This window comes from Carcharodon carcharias, chromosome 23, assembly GCF_017639515.1.
Source record: "Carcharodon carcharias isolate sCarCar2 chromosome 23, sCarCar2.pri, whole genome shotgun sequence".
In the NCBI taxonomy this organism is placed as follows: Eukaryota; Metazoa; Chordata; class Chondrichthyes; order Lamniformes; family Lamnidae; genus Carcharodon; species Carcharodon carcharias.
In genome coordinates, this window is record NC_054489.1 from 3,433,278 (window position 1) to 3,454,222 (window position 20,945).

Genomic DNA, 20,945 nt, shown 5'->3' on the forward strand with positions numbered 1-20,945 from the left:
ACCTCACCCACCATCCCCTCACATCCCTCAACCTCACCCACCATCCCCCCACAACCCTCAATCTCACCCACCATCCCCTCACATCCCTCAACCTCACCCACCATCCCCTCACATCTCTCAACCTCACCCACCATCTCCCCACATCCCTCAACCTCACCCATCATCTCCCCACATCCCTCAACCTCATCCACTATCTCCCCACATCCCTCAACCTCACCCATCATTCCCTCACATCCCTCAACCTCACTCACCATCCCCCCACATCCCTCAACCTCACCCATGATCGCCTCACATCCCTCAACCTCACCCATCATTCCCTCACATCCCTCAATCTCACCCATCATCCCCTCACATCCCTCAACCTCACCCATCATTCCCTCACATCCCTCAACCTCTCGCATCATCCCCCCACACCCCTCAACCTCATCCATCATCTCCCCACATCCCTCAACCTCACCCACCCACTCACCATCTCCCCACATCCCTCAACCTCACCCACCATCCCCTCACATCCCTCAACCTCACCCACCATCCCCTCACATCCCTCAACCTCACCCACCATCCCCTCACATCCCTCAACCTCACCCACCATCCCCTCACATCCCTCAACCTCACCCACCATTGCCTCACATCCCTCAACCTCACCCACCCACTCATCATCTCCCCACATCCCTCAACCTCACCTACCAACCTCGCACATCCCTCAACCTCACCCACAATCCCCCCACACCCCTCAACCTCATCCACTATCTCCCCACATCCCTGAACCTCACCCACTTTCTCCCCATATCTCTCAATCTCACCTACCCCCTCACCATCTCCCCCCATCCTTCAACCTCACCCACTATCCCATCACATCCCTCAACCTCACCCTTCCACCCACCATCTCCTTACATCCCTCAACCTCATCCACCCCACCTTCTCCCCATATCACTCAACCCCACCTACCACTGTCACACCCTATCCAGAATCCTCTCCAGATATATATTTAATTGCGTGTTGAGCAATCTATTCATCCACCTCAGTGGCCTTCCCAGATTCTCCATCTCTACCTGATATCCCAGTGTACTTCTGGTAAAGGAACTGTGAGACCAGAGTTTATGTTAACAAGAGGCAAGATGCCCAGCCACAAACAGGTGCAGCCACTTTGCAGACCTGACAAGTGGATGCTCACACTGTAATCCTTCCAATATCTCTTAGTGTAAAGAGTTTAACTTTTGAGTATTCCAACCAGCTTTTTGCCCAGGATTGACTCCTCTTACTATGCGGTTGATGCTGTGTTGCTGGTATGAGCTCCCTCACAGAGAACAAATGCAACATTCACCATGACTCAGTGACCAGCACTCTCTCAGCTCCGATTTAGAAGGTTGACGTCCCACTCCAAAGACTTAAGCACAAATTCAAGCTGAGAGTCCAGTGAAGTACTGAGGGAGTGCTGCCCTGCCAGAGCTGCTGTCTTTCAGGTGAAAATTTTAAACTAAGGCCATGTTTGCCCTCTCAGGTGGATGTAAACGTTCCAATGGCACTATCTGAAGAAGAGCAGTAGAGTTATCCTTGTGTCCTGGCCAACATCCATCCCTTAACCCACTTCATTAAAACAGGTTATCTAGTCATAATTGCATTGCTGTTTGTGGGATCTTACTGTGCACAAATTGGCTGTTGTGTTTCCTATATTACAACAGCGACTGCACCCCATTGGCTGTAAAATGCTTTGCGATGTCCTAAGTTCATAAAATGTGTTGTGGAAATAACCCTTCTGAACTCATATTTTGAGTTTTAGATTATACTTGAGTTCTTAATGTGTTTATTTGTAGCTGCACCCGAATGTTTTTTAACCAGCTGACAACCCCAATAGCAAAATTGTGTCCTAGAGGATGTACTGCTACTCTCTTCAGTGGTAGGCACCACTAACACTCCCTCACTATCTCTGCTAACGGGAGAGGGAATGAGTCTGGGTGGAGCTTTCTACCCTAACGCAGTCCCACTCCACCCCCAGCTTTCCCCTCTCCTTCCCTGAACCACTTGCTGGGATCAACCCCATGGCCTCTGCAATGCCCCTAACCCCTCACTCAAGTGGTCACTCTGTTATTTTGATCCATAATGGGCAAGCCTATTCCCTTTCTCCAACCTAGAGCACAGTTGCAGCATCTGCCCAGATCAAGATGGAGCCTGGCACCTTCTGACGAGTGAGGCTGAGTGCCTCGCAGGTAGCTGCCTGTACCTTGTGGAGTCCAGGAGTGGGGCCTGCTTTAGAATATTTAAACACTAAGATATTAATTCAAGACATCTGAGACCTGATCAATGCATACTGGTGTTTTTGGGAATTTAGCCAGGGCCTTGGAACAGGTCTCAAGATTGTCCCTTGTGGACAGCTGAGAGATCCTCTTCCCCGATCATACAATCCCTTTCATGCTTCACAGATTAGGCTACTGGCCCCTTTAAGAACTGTTGCAATGCAATTTTTTTCAGCCCCATCTAGAAAAAAAATATCAGGTTCAAAGTTTTTCGTTTTGTCCACAATGTGCTACAAACTGAGCCAAGTATCGCGCCACTGTACCAGCTGTACATTTATTCTGTTAATGTTTTATACTCATTGCCAGCAGAATGTTGTCTTGCTGGTTTGTTTAACACTGAGGCAAAGAGCTATCAGTTATTCACCACAATGACAAAGCCCGTAAGTCCTACAAACATTTTACAAAGCCAAGAATCACAGCATTTCAAAGAGTTGAATGTGAATACCTCAAACATCTGGGTGCTGATGAAGAAACTTGTTATGAAACCCTGGTATTTGTGCAGTAAAACTCTTCCACCTCACAAGCAGTCCACTCGTTCTCTACTAGTAAACAGCACTTGGCAGCAACTCCATGCAAAAGGAGTGCTGTAACTTATTGGGTACAAGTCGCTGCCCTGTATACTCACTGGGAAATGCCTGAATGCTATCTCCTGTTAACAAAATGGCAAAGCAAGCCTGTTCCTAACAATAGCCCTGTATCACAAGAAATTTGCTCTCGGCTCACTGCGTTTCTCATTCTAATTTAATTAAACAGGAGTTTGTATAAATTGCATTTGCCTAGAGGCAGCACCACTAGAGATCTCCACACAGAATGGGAAACCTGACTATACTAAACAGCAAGTAGCAAAATTAAGCTTCATTATTGGCATTCCACCAATTGGTAAATGGCATTAAATTGGAACTGTACCCCAGTGAGAGTCAGTGTGTGTGGAACCCGTACCCCAGTGAGAGTCACTGTGTGTGGAACTGTACCCCAGTGAGAGTCAGTGTGTGTGGGACCCGTACCCCAGTGAGATGCAGTGTGTGTGGGACACGTACCCCAGTGAGAGTCACTGTGTGTGGAACCCGTACCCCAGTGAGAGTCAGTGTGTGTGGGACCCGTACCCCAGTGAGATGCAGTGTGTGTGGGACACGTACCCCAGTGAGAGTCAGTGTGTGTGGAACCCGTACCCCAGTGAGAGTCAGTGTGTGTGGAACCCGTACCCCAGTGAGAGTCAGTGTGTGTGGAACCCGTACCCCAGTGAGAGTCAGTGTGTGTGTGGAACTGTACCCCAGTGAGATTCAGTGTGTGTGGGACCCGTACCCCAGTGGGAGTCAATGTGTGTGGAACTGTACCCCAGTGAGATTCAGTGTGTATGTAACTGTACCCCAGTGAGAGTCAGTGTGTGTGGAACTGTATCCCAGTGAGAGTCAGTGTGTGTAGAACTGTACCCCAGTGAGAGTCAGTGTGTGTGGAACTGTACCCCAGTGAGAGTCAGTGTGTGTGGAACTGTACCCCAGTGAGAGTCAGTGTGTGTGGAACTGTACCCCAATGAGAGTCAGTGTGTGTGGAACTGTACCCCAGTGAAAGTCAGTGTGCGTGGAACTATAATGAAAACAGACAGTGCTGAAAAAACCTCAGCATGTTAGGGTGAACATCTGAGTAGAGAGAGAAACAGGGTTAACATATGAACATGTGAATTAGGAGCAGGAGTAGGCCACTCAGCCCCTCAAGCCTGCTCCACCATTCAATGAGACCATGGCTGATCTGATTGTAACCTCAACTCCACATTCCTGCCTACCCCTGATAACCTTTCACCCCCTTGTTAATCAAGAATCTATCTAGCTCTGCCTTAAAAATATTCAGGGACTCTGCTTCCACCGCCTTTTGAGGAAGAGAGTTCCAAAGACTCACTGCCCCCAACAGAGAAAAAAAATTCTCCTCATTTCTGTCTTCAATGGGTGACCCTTTATTTTTAAACAGTGACCCCTGGTTCTAGATTCTCCCAAAAAAGGAAACATCCTCCCTCCACATCCACCCTGTCAAGACCCCTCAGGATCTTAAAAGTTTCAATCAAGGTGCCTCTTAGCCTTCTAAATTCTAGAGAAATACAAGCCTAATCTCATAAGACAACCCTCCCATTCCTGGTATCAGTCTAGTAAACCGTCTTTGAACTGCTTCCAATGTACTTACATCCCTCCTTGAAGAAGGAGGCCAGTACTGTGCACAATATTCTAGTTGTGGTCTCACCAGTGTCTTGTACAACTGAAGCATAATCCCCTACTTTTGTAATCAATTCCTCTCACTATAAATGATAACATTCTATTAGTGTTCCAAATTACTTGCTGCACCTGTATTCCAGCCTTTTGCAATTCATGTACTAGGACACCCAGATCCCTCTGAATCTCCAAGCTCTGCAATCTCTCACCATTTAGATAATAAGCTTCTTTTTTATTCTTTCTGTCAAAATAAACAATTTCACATTTGCCCACATTATACTCCATTTGCCAGATCTTTTCCCTCTCACTTAACCTATCTATGTCCCTTTCTAGCCTCCTTATGTCTCTTCACAATTTACTTTCCTACCTACCTTTGTGTCATCAGCAAATTTAGCAACCATTCCTTCTGTCCCTTCATCCAAGTCATTTATATAAATTGTAAAATGTTGAGGCCCCAGCGCTGATTCCTGTGTCACACCACTCATCACATCCTGCCAACCAGAAAAAGACCCAGATATTTCCAGGACATTAATTGTGTTCTCTACCGTGAAGACTGAAGCAACACACACTTTGTTAACTCTTTTCTTATTTAAATATCCATAGAAACTCTTACTTTCCATCTTTATATTACTAGCCATCTTTCTCTCATACTCTAATTTTTCCCTTCTTAGTAATCTTTTTGCCATTCTTTGCTGTTCTATATATTCATTCCAATCTTCTGACCTGCCAACCATCTTTGCGTAATTATATACATTTTCTTTGAGTTTGATACCATCTTTAACTTTTTTAGTTAACCACGGATGATGGGCAATTTTTCTTTCTCATCGGAGAAATGTTTCAGGTCTGTAACCTTTCATCAGAACTGGGGAAAGTTAGAGATGTAATGGGCGGAACTGTACCCGAGTGAGAATTGGTGTCTGTTCCCATCTCCTGACAAACTATTTTAAGCTGTAATACAGAAACCAGTAATCTCTTGTAAATTGGGGTGGAGAAGTGATAAATAAGCCTGGGGATAAAAGAAATAGGAGATGAGTGTAAAGGTCAGACCAAGGAGAGGAACTTGGGTACCATCAGGGAACAGATACAGTAATATTAGATAAGTATAAAAAACTGCTAGAGATAAAGTGAGAGGAACAATGAATAAAAACATTGAAATTGACTGTACAGCAACATTCAGAGCAGCAAAAAAAATGAGGGAACTGGAATCAATAATTCATCCCAAAGATCCAGATGCAATAGGAATAACTGAAAAATGACTGCAAGAAGAACAGGATTGTCAATTCAATAATCCAGGTCGTAACATATTCAGAAAGGATAGGCTTGGATGTGGGGGGTTTTGGGGTTACTGCATTACTTAGAGATAACAAAATGGTAGTCGGAAAACAAAGAGATAATACAAGGGACAGAAACAGAATCCATATGGATTGAGGTAAAGGATAGAGAGAAATGAATCACCCCAATGGGAGAATACCAGAGACCACTTAATAATGGACAAGTGTAAGAAGAAATCTTGCACTTTCAAGACATGAGTAAAAGATGGAGTAAAATAAAATTGGAGATATATCCCCAAATAAACTGGCAAGAAGAGCTAATCAAAGGGGAAAAGGAATATAGGCCAGAATTTGGCCTCAGGTGACATGGTGGGTGAGGGGGACAACAATATGGTGGGAAGGCCAAAAATCAGTTTCACTCCAGCGTGAAAGCACAACCGGATCATCCAATGGTGTCTGCCATGGAAGCAGGCGTGAACCCACTTTGCATCCCAATAATGGGATACATTACACTGGCAGGAAAACACGCTGTACCGGAACACGTCTGGACAAGCGTGACATGCAGAAGTCAGGACTTACCATTAAGGCCTTGCTCAGGCGGTGGACATCCGAGGAGCAGGAGACGCTGGAGCCCGACAGCTACTGGACCCTGAAGGAACAAGTGCATCACATGCTGGGTCAATTCTCATGGGTATGGCTCCGCAGCGAAGCAACTTACGGAAAATGGGAGGTCTCCATTGATGTCTCGGGTCTACTTCAGAACTTCACAGTCTTGGCCATGGACTGCTACAGATGATTAGCCAGGAGGGGGGAGAGAAACGTCCAGCTATGAGTTAGAGAGGAAGGTGTACTGGGGGCGGGGGGTTGGGGAGGGGTGGTGGGGAACAAAGGTGTCGGGGGTAAAGTTGGGAGGGGGGGAGGAAGGAGTACGGGGGGAAGGAGGGTGTAACGGGGAGAATGCGGCAAGCGGGGGGGAAGGACCTCAAGGAGCTGAAAGGTGTTCGGGGAGAGGAAAGAGTCTGGGGGGAGGGAGGAGTTCAGAAGGGGGAAGGAGTAAGGGTGGAGGAGGGAGTAAGGGTGGAGGACAGAGTAAGGGTGGAGGAGGGGGGTAAGGAACGAGAATGTCCAGTCCAGTTGAACGTGCGAGGGAGAGGTCTGTGGAGTCAATGACTGCCTCCTGGGGAACGAACTGAGGGTCGGTGTGTTCGGAGTTAATGATGAGTATGAGGTGGTAGACTGAGCCAGAAGGGTGGGAGGGTGAGGGTGCAATGGTAGAGGTAGAATGGACAGCGAGGTGGTTGGTGGGAACTTGGAGGCAGACACTGACCCTGGGAGTAGGAAGGAGAAGGTCAGGAAGGGTGTATGTGAATGGGGGTGGGATTCTCAGGAAGGTAGGGAATGTGCATGTTCATCTGGACACCCCGACATAAAAAGGGTCCTGGTTGGTAGGTGAAAGTGGGAAAGTGGAAGGTGATGCCGGGGGGGGGTTAACAGTGATGGGGGAAGAGGACATGGGCTGGGGGAGGAGAAAGGACAGGGGAGCTGAGCAGAAAAATGATGACGACTATGTCTCTCAACTCAAAAGTGAGAGGAGCCTCATGTTGGACGGGCTCAGGTGCTGCATGGGAGTGTGATCAGTGGGTGCGTGGAGATGTGGGTCAGCTCAGATGGCCAACTGAAAGAGAGCCTGAGCAGGCAGCACTGAAAATGCTCGGACATTGAGATGAGTGTGAGGAAGGCTCCGCCTGCGTGGGAGAGTGCTTGGGCGAGGCTCTGAAAGGCCCTGTGAAACACACACTTCTCCCTCCAGAATCACTTGTGGTCTGGCTGCTTGTAGTGGTGGTGAGGATCAGGGGGAAGACTTGCAAAGCCTGTTAATGAAGCTAATACATACCGTTAACCATTATTCAGTCCAAATGAATATATTTTCAAATTATAAATTGACAAAATGTGTTCACCTGTGCAACCACTTGTGATCAAAAATTCTTAACATTTCTAGGCCTACCACTGCTGCCCTGACATCTGCAGGAGGGGTGGAGATAGCCTGTGCAATGGGTGATCCTGTTGGCTTTGATGACTTCAGTGTGTGTCCTCTGGACAGTTGAGGCCTTGGGGACCCAGGCTTGCTTTGGATGTTCTCCTGTGGGCCAGTTGCTCCCTCTGCAGTGAGAATGGACGAGGTTGAAGGGGGTCACAGGCAAAGGGGACTTAAAGGGAGGAGACAACCTCTGAGATTCCTGAATGGATGACCCAGGGGTGTCCACCCGCTGTTCCCGGTCTCTTCAGGTGCCTGAGGGCCTCAGTCTGACTCCTTGAGGGTAAGGAGCACCTGGAGGGACATCGAGGTGCCTTGTTTCCCTCTCACATTGCCATTGCAAGAACTCACCCATGGCTACTGCGCTGGAGTGCAGGTCTACGTACAACTCTGCGTTCTGCTGGATTAGGGTCTGCCAACTTTAACATGGAGACCTCCATACACGCACATCAGAGGCAGGCGCACTCTTCCGACTCACGTGCCACTCTTTTGGAGTGCATCTAACAGCTCTGGTTGATGTTTCCAAGCCTTCCGTTAACTCTCCATGATGAACTGGAAGGCCGAAACCAGATGCTCGTCATCTGACACGGACCTCCCAGATGCCTCTTCCCCAGCAGCCCTCCGAGTGCCGGGAGCTCGGCTGAACCTGCCTCCTCCTGCTGCAGACACGAGTCCATGTGGTAACCACCAGATTATGAACCCGACCTGGCTCTAGACCTTGGTCCCACCAAGATGTGTGTCTACACTGGTGAAGGGTGTGGGTAAGCGATGTGAAGGGTCTTTCAGACTGTTTATTTCCAGCTCTTCAATGGAGGAAGTGTCCTCTTGGCTGAAGGTGAGGACATTTTTTTTATTCATTCATGGGATGTGGGCTTCGCTGGCTGGGCCAGCATTTATTGCCCACTCCAAGTTGCCCTTGAGAAGGTGGTGGTGAGCTGCCTTCTTGAACTGCTGCAGTCCATATGATGTAGATACACCCATAGTGCTGTTAGGAAGGGTGTTTCAGGATTTTGACCAAGTGACAGTGAAGGAATGGCGATATATTTCCAATCAGGGTGGTGAGTGATTTGGAGGGGACCTTCCAGGCGGTGATGTTCCCATCTATCTGCTACCCTTGTCCTTGTAGATGGTAGTGGTCGTGGGTTTGGAAGGTGCTAAGGAGCCTTGGTGAATTCCTGCAGTGCATCTTGTGGATGGTACACACTGCTGTTACCGTGCGTTGGTGGTGGAGAGAGTGAATGTTTGTGGATGGGGTGCCAATCAAGCGGGCTGCTTTGTCATGGATGGTGTCCAACTTCTTCAGTGTTGTAGGAGCTGCACTCATCCAGGCAAGTGGGGAGTATTACATCACACTCCTGACTTGTGCCTAGTAGATGGTAGACAAGCTTTGGGGAGTCAGGAGGTGAGTTACTCATCGCAGGATTCCTAGCCTCTGACCTGCTCTTGTAGCCACAGTATTTATATGGCTAGTCCAGTTCAGTTTCTGGTCAATGGTAGCCCCCAAGATGCTGATAGTGGGGGATTCAGTGACAGTAATGCCATTGAACATCAAGGGGCAATGATTGGATTCTCTCGTTGGAGATGGTCATTGCCTGGCACTTGTGTGGTGTGAATGTTACTTGCCACTTGTCAGCCCAAGCCTGGATATTGTCCAGGTCTTGCTGCATTTGGATATGGACTGCTCCACTATCTGAGGAGCTGTGAATGGTGCTGAACATTGTGCAAACATCAGCGAACATCCCCACTTCTGACTTTATGATGGAAGGAAGGTCATTGATGAAGCAGCTGAAGACGATTGGAACTAGGACACTCACCTGAGGAACTCCTGCAGTGATGTTCTGGAGCTGAGATGACTGACCTCCAACAACCACAATCATCTTCCTTTATGCTAGGTATGACTCCAACCAGCGGAGAGTTTTCCCCTGATTCCCATTGATTCCAGTTTTGCTAGGGCTCCTTGATGCTACACTCGGTCAAATGCTGCCTTGATGTCAAGGGCAGTCACTCTCACCTCAGCTCGGAGTTCAGCACTTTTTTCCATGTTTGAGCCAAGGCTGTAACGAGGTCAGGAGATGAGTGGCCCTGTCGGAACCCTGACTGGGCATCAGTGAGCAGGCTATTGCTAAGCAAATGCCACTTGCTGGCACTGTTGATGACCCCTTCCATTACTTTACTGATGATGGAGAGTAGACTGATGGGATGGTAATTGGCCGGGTTGGATTTGTCCTGCTTTTTGTGTACAGGACATACCTGGGCAATTTTCCACATAGCCGGGTAGATGTCAGTGTTGTAGCTGTACTGGAACAGCTTGGCTAGGGGCACGGCAAGTTATGGAGCACAAGACTTCAGTACTCTTGCTGGAATGTTGTCAGGGCCCATAGCTTTTGCAGTATCCAGTGCCTTCAGTTGTTTCTTGATATCACATGGAGTGAATCAAATTGGCTGAAATCTGGCATCTGTGATACTGGGGACCTCCAGAGGAGGCCGAGATGGGATCATCCACTCGGCACTTCTGGCTGAAGATTGTTGCGAATGCTTCAGCCTTATCTTTTGCACTGATGTGCTGGGCTCCTCCATCATTGAGGACGGGGATATTTGTGGAGCCTCCTCCTCCAGTGAGTTGTTTAATTGTTCACCACCATTCACGACTGGGTGTGGCAGGACAGCAGAGCTTAGATCTGATCCATAGGTTATGGAATCGCTTAGCTCTGTCTATCACTTGCTGCTTATGCTGTTTGGCATGCAAGTAGTCCTGTGTTATAGCTTCACCAGGTTGACACCTCATTTTTAGGTATGCCTGGTGCTGCTCCTGACATGCCCTCCTGCACTCTGCCCTCCTCATTGAACCAGGGTTGATTCCTTGGCTTGATGGTAATGGTAGAGTGGGGGATATGCCAGGCCATGAGGTTTGTATTCGAGTACAATTCTGCTGCTGCTGATGACCCACAGCGCCTCATGGATGCCCAGTCTTGAGTTGCTAGGTCTGTTCAAAATCTATCCCATTTAGCATGGTGGTAGTGTCACATAATACAATGGAGGGTATCCTCAATATGAAGGCAGGACTTCATCTCCACAATGACCGTGCGGTGGTCACTCCCACCGACACTGTCATGGACAGATGCATCTGCAGCAGGCAGGTTGGTGAGGTGAGATGTTTTCCCCTCCTGTTGGTTCCCTCACAACCTGCTGCAGACCCAGTCTAGCTGCTATGTCATTTAGGATTCAGCCAGCTCAGTCAGTAATGGTGCTACTGAGCCACTCTTGGTGATGGACATTGAAGTCCCCCACCCAGAGAACATTCTGCACCCTTGCCATCCTCAGTGCTTCCTCCAAGTGATGTTCAACATGGAGGGGCACTGATTCATCAGCTGTGGGAGGGCGGTACATAATAATCAGCAGGAGGTTTCCTTGCCCATGTTTGACCTGATGCCATGAGACTTCATGGGGCCCGGAGTCAATGTTGAGGACTCCTAGGGTAACTCCCTCCTAACTGTTTACCGCTGTGCCACCACCCCTGCTGGGTCTGTCCTGTCAGTGGGACAAGACATACCCCGGGATGGTGATGGTGGAGTCTGGGACATTATCTGTAAGGTATGATTCCGTGAGGATGACTATGTCAGGCTGTTGCTTGACTAGTCTGTGAGACAGATCTCCCAATTTTGGCACTAGCCCTCCAGATGTTAGTAAGGAGGACTTTGCAGGGTCGACAGGGCTGAGATTGCCATTGTTTTTTCCTATGCCTGGGTCGCTGCCTTTTTAGCGGTTTGATACAACTGAGTAGCATGGCCATTTCAGAGGGCGTTTAAGAGTCAACCACATTGCTGTGAGTCTGGAGTCACATGTAGGCCAAACCAGGTATGATTTCCTTCCCTAAAGGACATTAATGAACCAGATGGGTTTAACAACAACAGACAATGGTTTCATGGTCCTTATTGGACTTTTAATTCCAGATGTTTTTTTTATTGAGTTCATATTCCACCATCTGCTGTGGTGGGATTCGAACCTGGGGCCCCAGAACATTACCCTGGGTCTCTGGATTACTAGTCCAGCAACAATACCCCTACGCCATTGCCCCCTCTGATGACATGGTGCCCTCCCACATAGATGGAGCTGAGGGACTAGCTGGCTTTATGGTGTCTGGCACTTAGCAGAGCTCCCTGTGAACCAAAGCAGTGATAATTAGTGCATGGCAGCAGAGTCAAAAGCAGGAGAGAGAGCATTCGCAGCTGCATTGAGAAAGGGATGATAGGGTGCAGGATCCTCATGTGGGTGTTCACCGCCGGCCTCACCGTTGCCGCAGGCACAGTCCACGTCCCCACCAGTCACCGTGATGGCACTCTCCTCAAAGTGAGTGAGAGGCCTAATGTTGGCCATTCCACCCTTAGTGTGGGACCTCTCCCTGCTGTTGTGAGCCAGCTTCTCCTGCATGGGAACAGATGGAGAGAGTGTGAGCAGGACACATGGCACTGAGGGGAATGTTTGAGTGGTGAGTGGAGGGACGGGGTGAAGACGCGAGCTCCAGAGGGTATGAGCCTGATGGAGATGTGAGGATGTGTGTGAGAATTCATAGTTTGTCCCTTGAGGTGTGAGATCCCAGTGGATGTGTGATGGGTTTTTGAGTGTGTGATTGAGAGTGATGAGGTGGCTGACTTATCCTGGTGGAATGGGTGAGACCATTCATCCTCTTCCTGCACTGGAGGCTGACCTCCTCAGTGCTCCAGTGGCACTGACCACTGCTACCACCACCTCCTAGGCCAAAATGGTGACTCTGGTGGACCTCCTGTTGCCACAGCAGGGATAACAGACATTACGGTGACCTTCCACTGTGTCCAGCAGGTGCCCCAGAGACATGTCACTAAATTTGAGGGCTGCCGTCTTCTTTGCTTTCAGAGTCATCTGTCATCTGGAGCAGTCCTGGTCTGAAGACATAAAGTAGGCCTGTGCTCTGGTGCACTTTAAAATATGGCACCCGGAGCGAGGATGTGCTGAGGTCTTGGCATGGTGGGCAAATCAGTGATCAGGCGTGTTCCCCATAAATACATAATTAATAAGGCTGTGTCGGAAATGGGATGATACAGCATGAAAAGCCCCCACTGCGTGGGGAAAGGGACATTATGGATAATATCCCTTTTCCTGCCCGCTATTGCACTTTGTGTGAATCTGGGATGATTCTGCCAGAGTTTCTAGAATGTGTTCAGGACTCCCTTTTTACCCAGTATGGTAAAAGCCCAACAAGAGTGGAACACTGTTAGATCCAGTGAAGGGACATGAAGCAGAGCAGACAAGTGAAGAAAGCATAGAGAACATCTGGGCAATAACGAGCACAACACAATAAATTTAAGATAATGATTGAGAAAGACATAAGTGAGACGAAGTCCAAAGTAATAGATGAGAAAATTTTTATTATTGAAGGAAAGAGGGTGGAACCAAGGAAGATAAAATGGGGAAAATATTGACAAAGAAATAGAATATCAGTGAGAAATATTTAAAACAGTTATCAATAAAGTTTAGGAGAAATATGTTTCACTAAAATGAAAGAACAATGTAGCCAATAATGAAACTCCATGGAAACAAAGTGATAAGAGAAAAACTGAAATGAAAGAAAAGGGCACACACCAGCTACATGGACAAATAAAGAAGGCAATGAAAAAAGGAATTCAAAAAGTTTCGGAAAGAAATCATAAAACAATCAGGAAAGGAAAACAATACTTTAAAGTTAAATTATCAAGGAATATAAAAAGAAATAATATTCTACAGACACTTAAATAGCAAGAGAAATATCAGGATATGGATAAGCTCAAAGGCAATAAAAGCAAAATGGCAGCAATATTGAAGTTACTTTGCCTCAATATTTTCCTCCCTTCATATATTTAAGAAGGGAGAGAACAAGTTCAGGGAACTATAGACTAACTAGCTTAATGTCAGTGTAAGAAAGATAATGGAATCTTTACTCAAAGATATAAAAGGAAATAACAAAAGACATAATAAAGAATAGCCAGCACTAATTCTGAAAGAGAAGGTCACGCTTGACCAACCTTACTGAATTCTTTGAAGATGTAACAGAAATTGCAGATAGGGTAATGTAGTAGATGCGATATACTTTGATTTTTTTTAATATGGTATAGAGTAAAAGGCTCCTTGTCAAGGCTAGAACATCAGAAGTTAGTGGACAATCATCAGAAGGGAGAGCAAGCTGAGAACCAATGTAGGTCAATCAGCGCGTGGTGATGAATGAATGGGACATGGTGCAATGAGGATACAGGCAGCAGAATTTTGGATAAGCTCAAGTTTATGGAGTATATAAGATGGGATGCTGGTCAAGAGAGCACTAGACTAGTCAAATCTTGGGGTAATAATAGGCATGCATGGGAGTTTTAGCAGCAGATGAGCTGAGTGGAGATGGATGATGTTACCAAGGTGAAAGTAGGCGGTCTTAGTATTGGAGAGGACCTAGAAGCATAAGCTCAGCTCTGGGTCAAATAGAATGCTGAACAGTCTAGTTCAGCTTCAGGCAATGACAATGACAAAGGATGGAGTTTGTAGCAGGGACTGATTACAATGTTTCAGTCTTTCCAGTATTTAATTGGAGGAAATGTCTTCTCGTATCGGACAAGCAGTGAGATAAATAGGAGGCAGTCAGGGAACTGAGAGAGGTGTTGGTGAAGTAGAGATGGGTGCTGTCAGTGTACAAGAGGAACCTGACATTGTTTTTGTATGATTTTCTGAGACAGATGAGAAATAGGGAGGCAGCAGAGGTAACAATGTAGAAGCCATTGCATGTGATTCTCTGGCTATGATTGGATAGATAGCAATTGAACCTGGTGAGTGCAGTCCCATCCAGATGGACAGTGGAGGAGAGGCATTGGAGGAAGATGGTGTAAATGAATCATATCAAAGTCTGCAGGCAGGTCGAGAAGGATGAGGAGGAACAGCTTCCATAAGAAATAGAAGCAGGGGCAGATCATATGTTCCCTCAAACCTTCTCTGCCAATTAATAAGATCATGGCTGATGCTTGACCTTAACTCCATTTTCCCTCACTATCGCCATATCGCTTGAGTCCAAAAATCTATCAATTTCTGTCTTGAATATACTCAATGTCTTAGCATCCACAATCCCCTGGGATAGAGAATCGCAATGATTCTCATCAAGACCTAAATGGCCAACCCCTTTCTCCTGAGACTGTGGCCCCTAGTTCTAAAGTCTCTAGCCAGGGAAGCAGGCTCTCAGCATCCACCCTGTCAAACCATCTCAGAATCTTATATATTTCAATGAGATCACCTCTCATTTTTCTAGATTCCAGAGAATATAAGTCCAATGTATTCACCAAGACCACAGTCACATTGGATGTTATTTGTGTTTTTGATTTGGGCCATTTGAGTGGAATGGATGGAAATCTGACTGGAGGGATTGAAACATGGAGTGCCAGGGTAAATGGGTTTGGGAGACAACAACAAAAGACACTGGAGAGGAGAGGGAGGTTAGAGATCAGGTGGTAATTTGCAAGGGCAGCCTATGTATATAATAACCAGTCTCCTTGCATATACAGTAACCGAGCATTCACAGTTGTCCTCCTGTTTCCCGTATGCCACATTCTGACTGATTGGTTTAGTTCACCTGATATGGTCTCCCATTACATTATCTGGTATAGTAATAATTGTAGCATTCTGTAGAGGAGGGCACTATTGAAATGACTTATGTTCATCATTTACCAAAGTCCAAGTGTCGGGGAAAAGCAAACACAGCATTTCCTGTGCAGATTGGATCTCATGTTTGTACAGTATTTGCAGAATCATCTAAGCCGTGAATTACGGTAATGACAGCCTCCTCCCACACCCACGTGTACGTTATTTCATTCTACCAGGAAACATCAACGCTTTCTAGGAATCGGCTGAGCGTCTGTTGTTCAATTATTCACGATCAGCTCTTCTATTGAAGTTACTGTGGAGTTAAAGCCACGGTGAGAAAAATAAAATTCTTTCAACTATAAATCCGCCTTTCAAACTGATTTAGTCCTTCTCCCTCACTCTACACTGGAAGAAACAAAACTACAAAGAAAGTCACAAGGGTCAGTAATGAGTGCTTGAAAAGGCACGCAGCATAACAAGAGGGCACATGCCTTCAGCATTCGATATTATTCCAGAATATCCCACATCTACTACACTCTGCTGCCCTTGCTAAACTCTGGGCACCTCCCAAAGTGTTTGTACGCTCGAACCAATTCTAGCTTAACCCTTTCATTGCTAACAATAAAATCTCTGTTGCTGCCTGAATAAGGTCCAGCAAGGCATGTGGCACTGCTCCTGGAACTATCGCTAGAATGAGATGCAGAGAGAGGGAAGGCGAATGCCATGAGCATGAATGGGCTGCAGGTGGAGAGAGGGTGAGTGACCGGGAGGTGGTTGAATGCTAACTGTACAATGAGGTTAGAGGCTGTGGAAGGTGTGGATGATGGCAGTGAGTTGACAAAATGCAAGGTAAGGATCAAAGGCTGTAGTGTGACAGGGCTACAAAGCAGTCTTCACTCTGGAGTCCAATCAACTTCACGATGGAATTAAGCCTAATCCAAATGAAATGCCATAAATTTTCGGTTTCCAAGGCTCCCACACTATGAATACATTTCACAATCCCATTGTGCTCTGTAGCAACAAACTGCAATACAATAAATTCCATGGTAGCTTGTCTTAAAAATGCCACATAACATCGTTCCTTCATTTATTTTTTAAAATAAAAAATAAATGGACAGGACCTCAGAATGTAAGAGCTGTTCAAATCTCCGCAGGGACTCAGCAAAGGAGTTAATGCAAGGCTGACATTAATGCATCAGAGAATTTTACACATCCCTGGGGCACTGTAACGCCAAGTCACTTCTCCTGCTTGTGTTATATATGAGCCTAGAGCCTGCCTGTTCGCCTAATGCACAGAGACAATCATTTACAGCTCATTTTATGACTTGGCACCTGAGTGAAGCTTTATGCTCAACCAATTCTTTTCTGATGTTATGAAGTTATGAATAACTTTTAGTGAGCTGTAGCTTGTCATTGTGAGAAGTGGACTGAGTGTGCAAAGCACTCATTCTCTCCACTCATTTCCACTGAGCATGAAACACTGCTGAACTGATGCCAGATCAAATATATCCCTGTGGCCAACATGCTCACAAATAGAGCAGAGAACTTATATGTCTTTTGCCACTGTCAAGTCATGTGTTTGTTGGTCCCATGTCTTCCATCCCACAGTCCTTGGATTCTACATGTCACAGCTTCTGTCAGTTCACAATTGCTGCTTGGAGCAGAGACAGCTCATGGGATGAAATCAATAATTGTTACAACAAATGTCAGTGGAAATCTGGAACTCCTTCCCCTCATACCAGGCCTGGCAGATGCTGTGGATCAAATGGAATTTTTCAAGACTGAGATTGATAGACTTTCATTAGGAAAATGGGTTATGCACACAAGCCTGGAAAATGATGTGCGCACACAGATATAAAAAAGCTGCTCCATTCTGGACACTGCACCTCAGGAAGGAGATATCGGCTTTGGAGGGGGAGCAGCCCAGGTTCACCAGAACGATACTATGGCTAAAATCCTGACAGCAGGTTGCATAAACTGGTGACCAGTCCAGCTTGGGAGGCAGTCGCAGTGGTGGTCAATGCAAACGTCCTGCAGAAGAGGTTAGCCAACCAGCGCAGGGAAAGGATGAATGGTCTCACCCATTCTGCCAGGGTAAGTCAACCATCTCATCACTCTCAACTCACACACTCTCAAGCCCATCACACATTCACAGGGATCTCACTTACTGCTGCCTCAAGGGACATCATCACTCACTCTCACACATCTCCACATCTCCATCTGGCCTCATCTCTTCTAGAGTTTTCATCCTAATCTTGTCCAGTGCTCCATTCGCCTCCCACACATGCCAGGCATCCTTATCATCTATCCTCACATGCGTCTTGCTCACACTCTCTCCATCTGTCTTCATGCAGGACAAGCTGGCTCACAATAAGAAGGAGAGGTCCCAAACCGGGGATGGAGTACCAGAGCTCAAGGTTTTCACAGACCTTGAGAACAGAGCCATAGAGCTGGTCACAGAGGACGTATACCATGCCTGCACTGATGGTGAGGTCAGCGGTGCACACACCCAAGTGAGGATCCTGCACTAGAACATTTATCAGACAGCCATACTCTGGGTGAATTCTGTTACGGAGTCACCTGCCATGCACTAATTGTCTCCCCTTTCTTTTGTAGGCTCCTCTGGGAAGCTGCTGAGGGCATCCATGAGCCAAGCCCTCAGCTCCAGCCCCAATGGCACCTCGGATGAGGGACCTGAGGACAGCACCTTTGAAGACCCATCACAGTGCTCACCCATACCCTCCACCAACTCAGAGACATACAACTCTGTGGGGCCTAGTTCTAGAGTAGCCTTGGGGTCACAATCTTGTGAGTGCAGCAGACCATCTGCTCCACAGCAGGTGGAGGCAGGGACATCAGAGGTTGACGGCGCTCAGAGGGCTGCGGAGGTCATGAATCTGCTGAGTCCGTGTCCAATGATGAGCCTCTGGACACAGTCCTAAATCAATTGCTGGAGCTCCAAAGACAAGATGGAAACATCAGGAAGAGATATCAACTCACTCTTCAGACTGCAACGCACGATGGAGGAATCCATTCGCCTTCAGTCTGAGGTGATAGCACCGGCATGCCAACACACTGAGGTCAACATTGGCAGGTTGGTGGCTACCTTGAAGGACTTGGTCTAGGAAATCGGTCCTGCACTGATGCAGGAGCTGCACTTCATCACTGTAGCCATCGGCGGCATCCATCAGTGTCAATGAGTGAGGGCTGCGGAGCACCTCGATCTCACTCCAGCTGCCCCTTCTCCTCAAGGGGTCAGCCTAGGATGCTCAGCCACCCACAGGGAGGAGGACCAATAGCTGGAAACCCCGAGCCCATGCACCCGGGAGTGTCCGGCCAATCGAAATCCCCTCTTCCTGTGACCCCATCGGCTCTAGCTCCACAGACCAAGGAAGGTGCACCTGCCCCACAGCAGGACACCCAAAGCAGGCTGGGGCCTACCAGATCTCGGCCCTCCAGAGGACATCTGCCAAGGTCATAAAAGACAACAGGGTGTAGCAGTCAGCAGGCTACTGCCACCTCCACTGTGGATGTCAGGGGAGCACTAACACGTAGCGACAGGGCAAGGAAAGTGAAGAAGGTGTAGTTGTACAATGTTAGCGTAAGTGTTAACCACATGTGTATAATGTTCACAAACTCGCAATCACTTCATATCTCCTCTTGTTTACATCTCCTCCTTATGAAGAGCTTTGTTACTGTCAATTACGTGTGATGCCTGCACCCAGTTATGGCAATGGTCATGGCCTCTCTTCTGTGCAGTGTGCTACCATCTCACCAAAGTGAGTGTCCCATTTCAACGTAATGCTCCATGTCAGCAATGCCTGCACCTTTATGCTGTGTGCCTGAGGATCAAACCTCATTCCCATGCCTCGCAGGGTCATGTGCATTCTTGGCTCTGAAAGATTGAGGCAGGTGTGTGCCTCTATCTCATCTGCATTCTTGGCAGGTAAAGGTGTGGTATCTAACGCACGGAGTAGGCTCTTATACTGTCCAACTCTATCTGCCCACTGTCTCTCAGTAGGGCTATAATAATACGTTCACCTCATTACAGCCTTGGTTCAAACATGGACAAAAGAGCTGAACTCCCAAGGTGAGGTGAGAGTAACTGCCCTCGACATCAAGGCAGCATTTGACCCAGTGTGACCCAGCCCTAGCAAAACAGGGGTCAATGGAAATCGGAGGAAAACTCTCCAGAGATTGGAGTCATACCTAGCACAAAGAAAGATGGTTGTGGTTGTTCCAGGGCATCACTGCAGGAGTTCCTCAGGGTAATGTCCTCAGCCTAACCGTCTTCAGCTGCTTCATCAATGACATTCCTTCCATCATAAGGTCAGAAGTGGGGGTGTTTGCTGATGATTGCACAATGTTCAGCACCATTTATAACACCTCAGATACTGAAGCAGTCCATATCCAAATGCAGCAAGACCTGGCCATTATCCAGGTTTGGGCAGATGAGTAGCAAGTAACATTTGTACCATACAAGTGCCAGGCAATGACCATCTCCGAAAAGAGAGAATCATGCAATCTCTCCTTGACATTCAATGGCATTAACATCGCTGAATCCCCCACTATCAACATCCTGGGGGTTACCATTGACTAGAAACTTAACTGGACTAGCCAAATTAATATTGTGGCTACAAGAGCAGGCCAGAGGCTAGGAATCCTGCAGTGAGTAACTCACTTCCTGACTCTCCAAAATCTGTCCACCATCTACAAGGCACATTTTAGGAGTGTGAAGGAATACTCTCCACTTGCCTGGATGAGTGCAGCTCCAACAACACTCAAGAAGCTTGACACCATCCAGGACAAAGTAGCCCGCTTGATTGGCACCACATCCACAAACATTCATTCCCTTCACCACCGACGCACAGTATCAGTAGTGTGTACCATCTACAAGATGCACTGCAGGAATTCACCGAGGCTTCTTAGACAGCACCTTCCAAACTCATGACCACTACCACCTAGAAGGGCAAGAGGAGCAGACACAAGGGAACACCACCACCTGGAAGTTCCCCTCCAAGTCACTCACCATCCTGACTTGGAAATATATCGCCGTTCCTTCGCTGTCACTGGGTCAAAATCCTGGAACTCCCTCCTTAACAGCACTGTGGGTGTACCTACACCACATGGACTGCAGAGGTTCAAGAAGGCAGCTTACCACCACCTTCTCAAGGGCAATTAAGAATGGACAACAAATGCTGGCCTAGCCAGTGACACCCACATCCCATAAATGAATAAAAAAGAAATGAGCCTGTACTCAGAGCTTCTGTGCGTTGCCCTCAGCCAACAGGTTTCCGACGTTACCAGTGTCAATCTGCTGAGCTCAGCAAAAGCTGGGACAACTTTGCCACCTCAAAGTGATGAAGCAATGGCACTTTGTATGCAGACGCTGAGACGTCCAACCTTAAGTGTTCCTCACCCTGTAGTTGTGACTATTGCGGAGAGAAGAGTCTGGTCACAAAGTTGGTAGACAGCGGTGTCCGTCCCATCGCCCTGACAGTCTAAGATGTTACTGAAGCTA

At 47.4% G+C, this 20,945-nt stretch overlaps 1 protein-coding gene across 3 annotated transcripts in view; it reads right to left on the minus strand.

Annotated features, from left to right (window-relative positions):
* Nucleotides 1–20,945, minus strand: part of LOC121269076 (growth factor receptor-bound protein 7-like) — a 293,792-nt gene that overhangs the window by 200,723 nt on the left and 72,124 nt on the right. For 2 of the 3 annotated variants that reach the window (XM_041173521.1, XM_041173520.1), the window contains exon 1: nt 2,740–2,826. The exons of the other annotated variant lie outside the window; for it this stretch is intronic. In XM_041173521.1, the coding sequence (XP_041029455.1) occupies nt 2,740–2,748 (9 nt within the window). In that variant the 5' untranslated portion in view covers nt 2,749–2,826. Of the gene's footprint in view, nt 1–2,739; nt 2,827–20,945 lie in introns of those variants that run through there. 3 annotated transcript variants of the gene reach the window in all.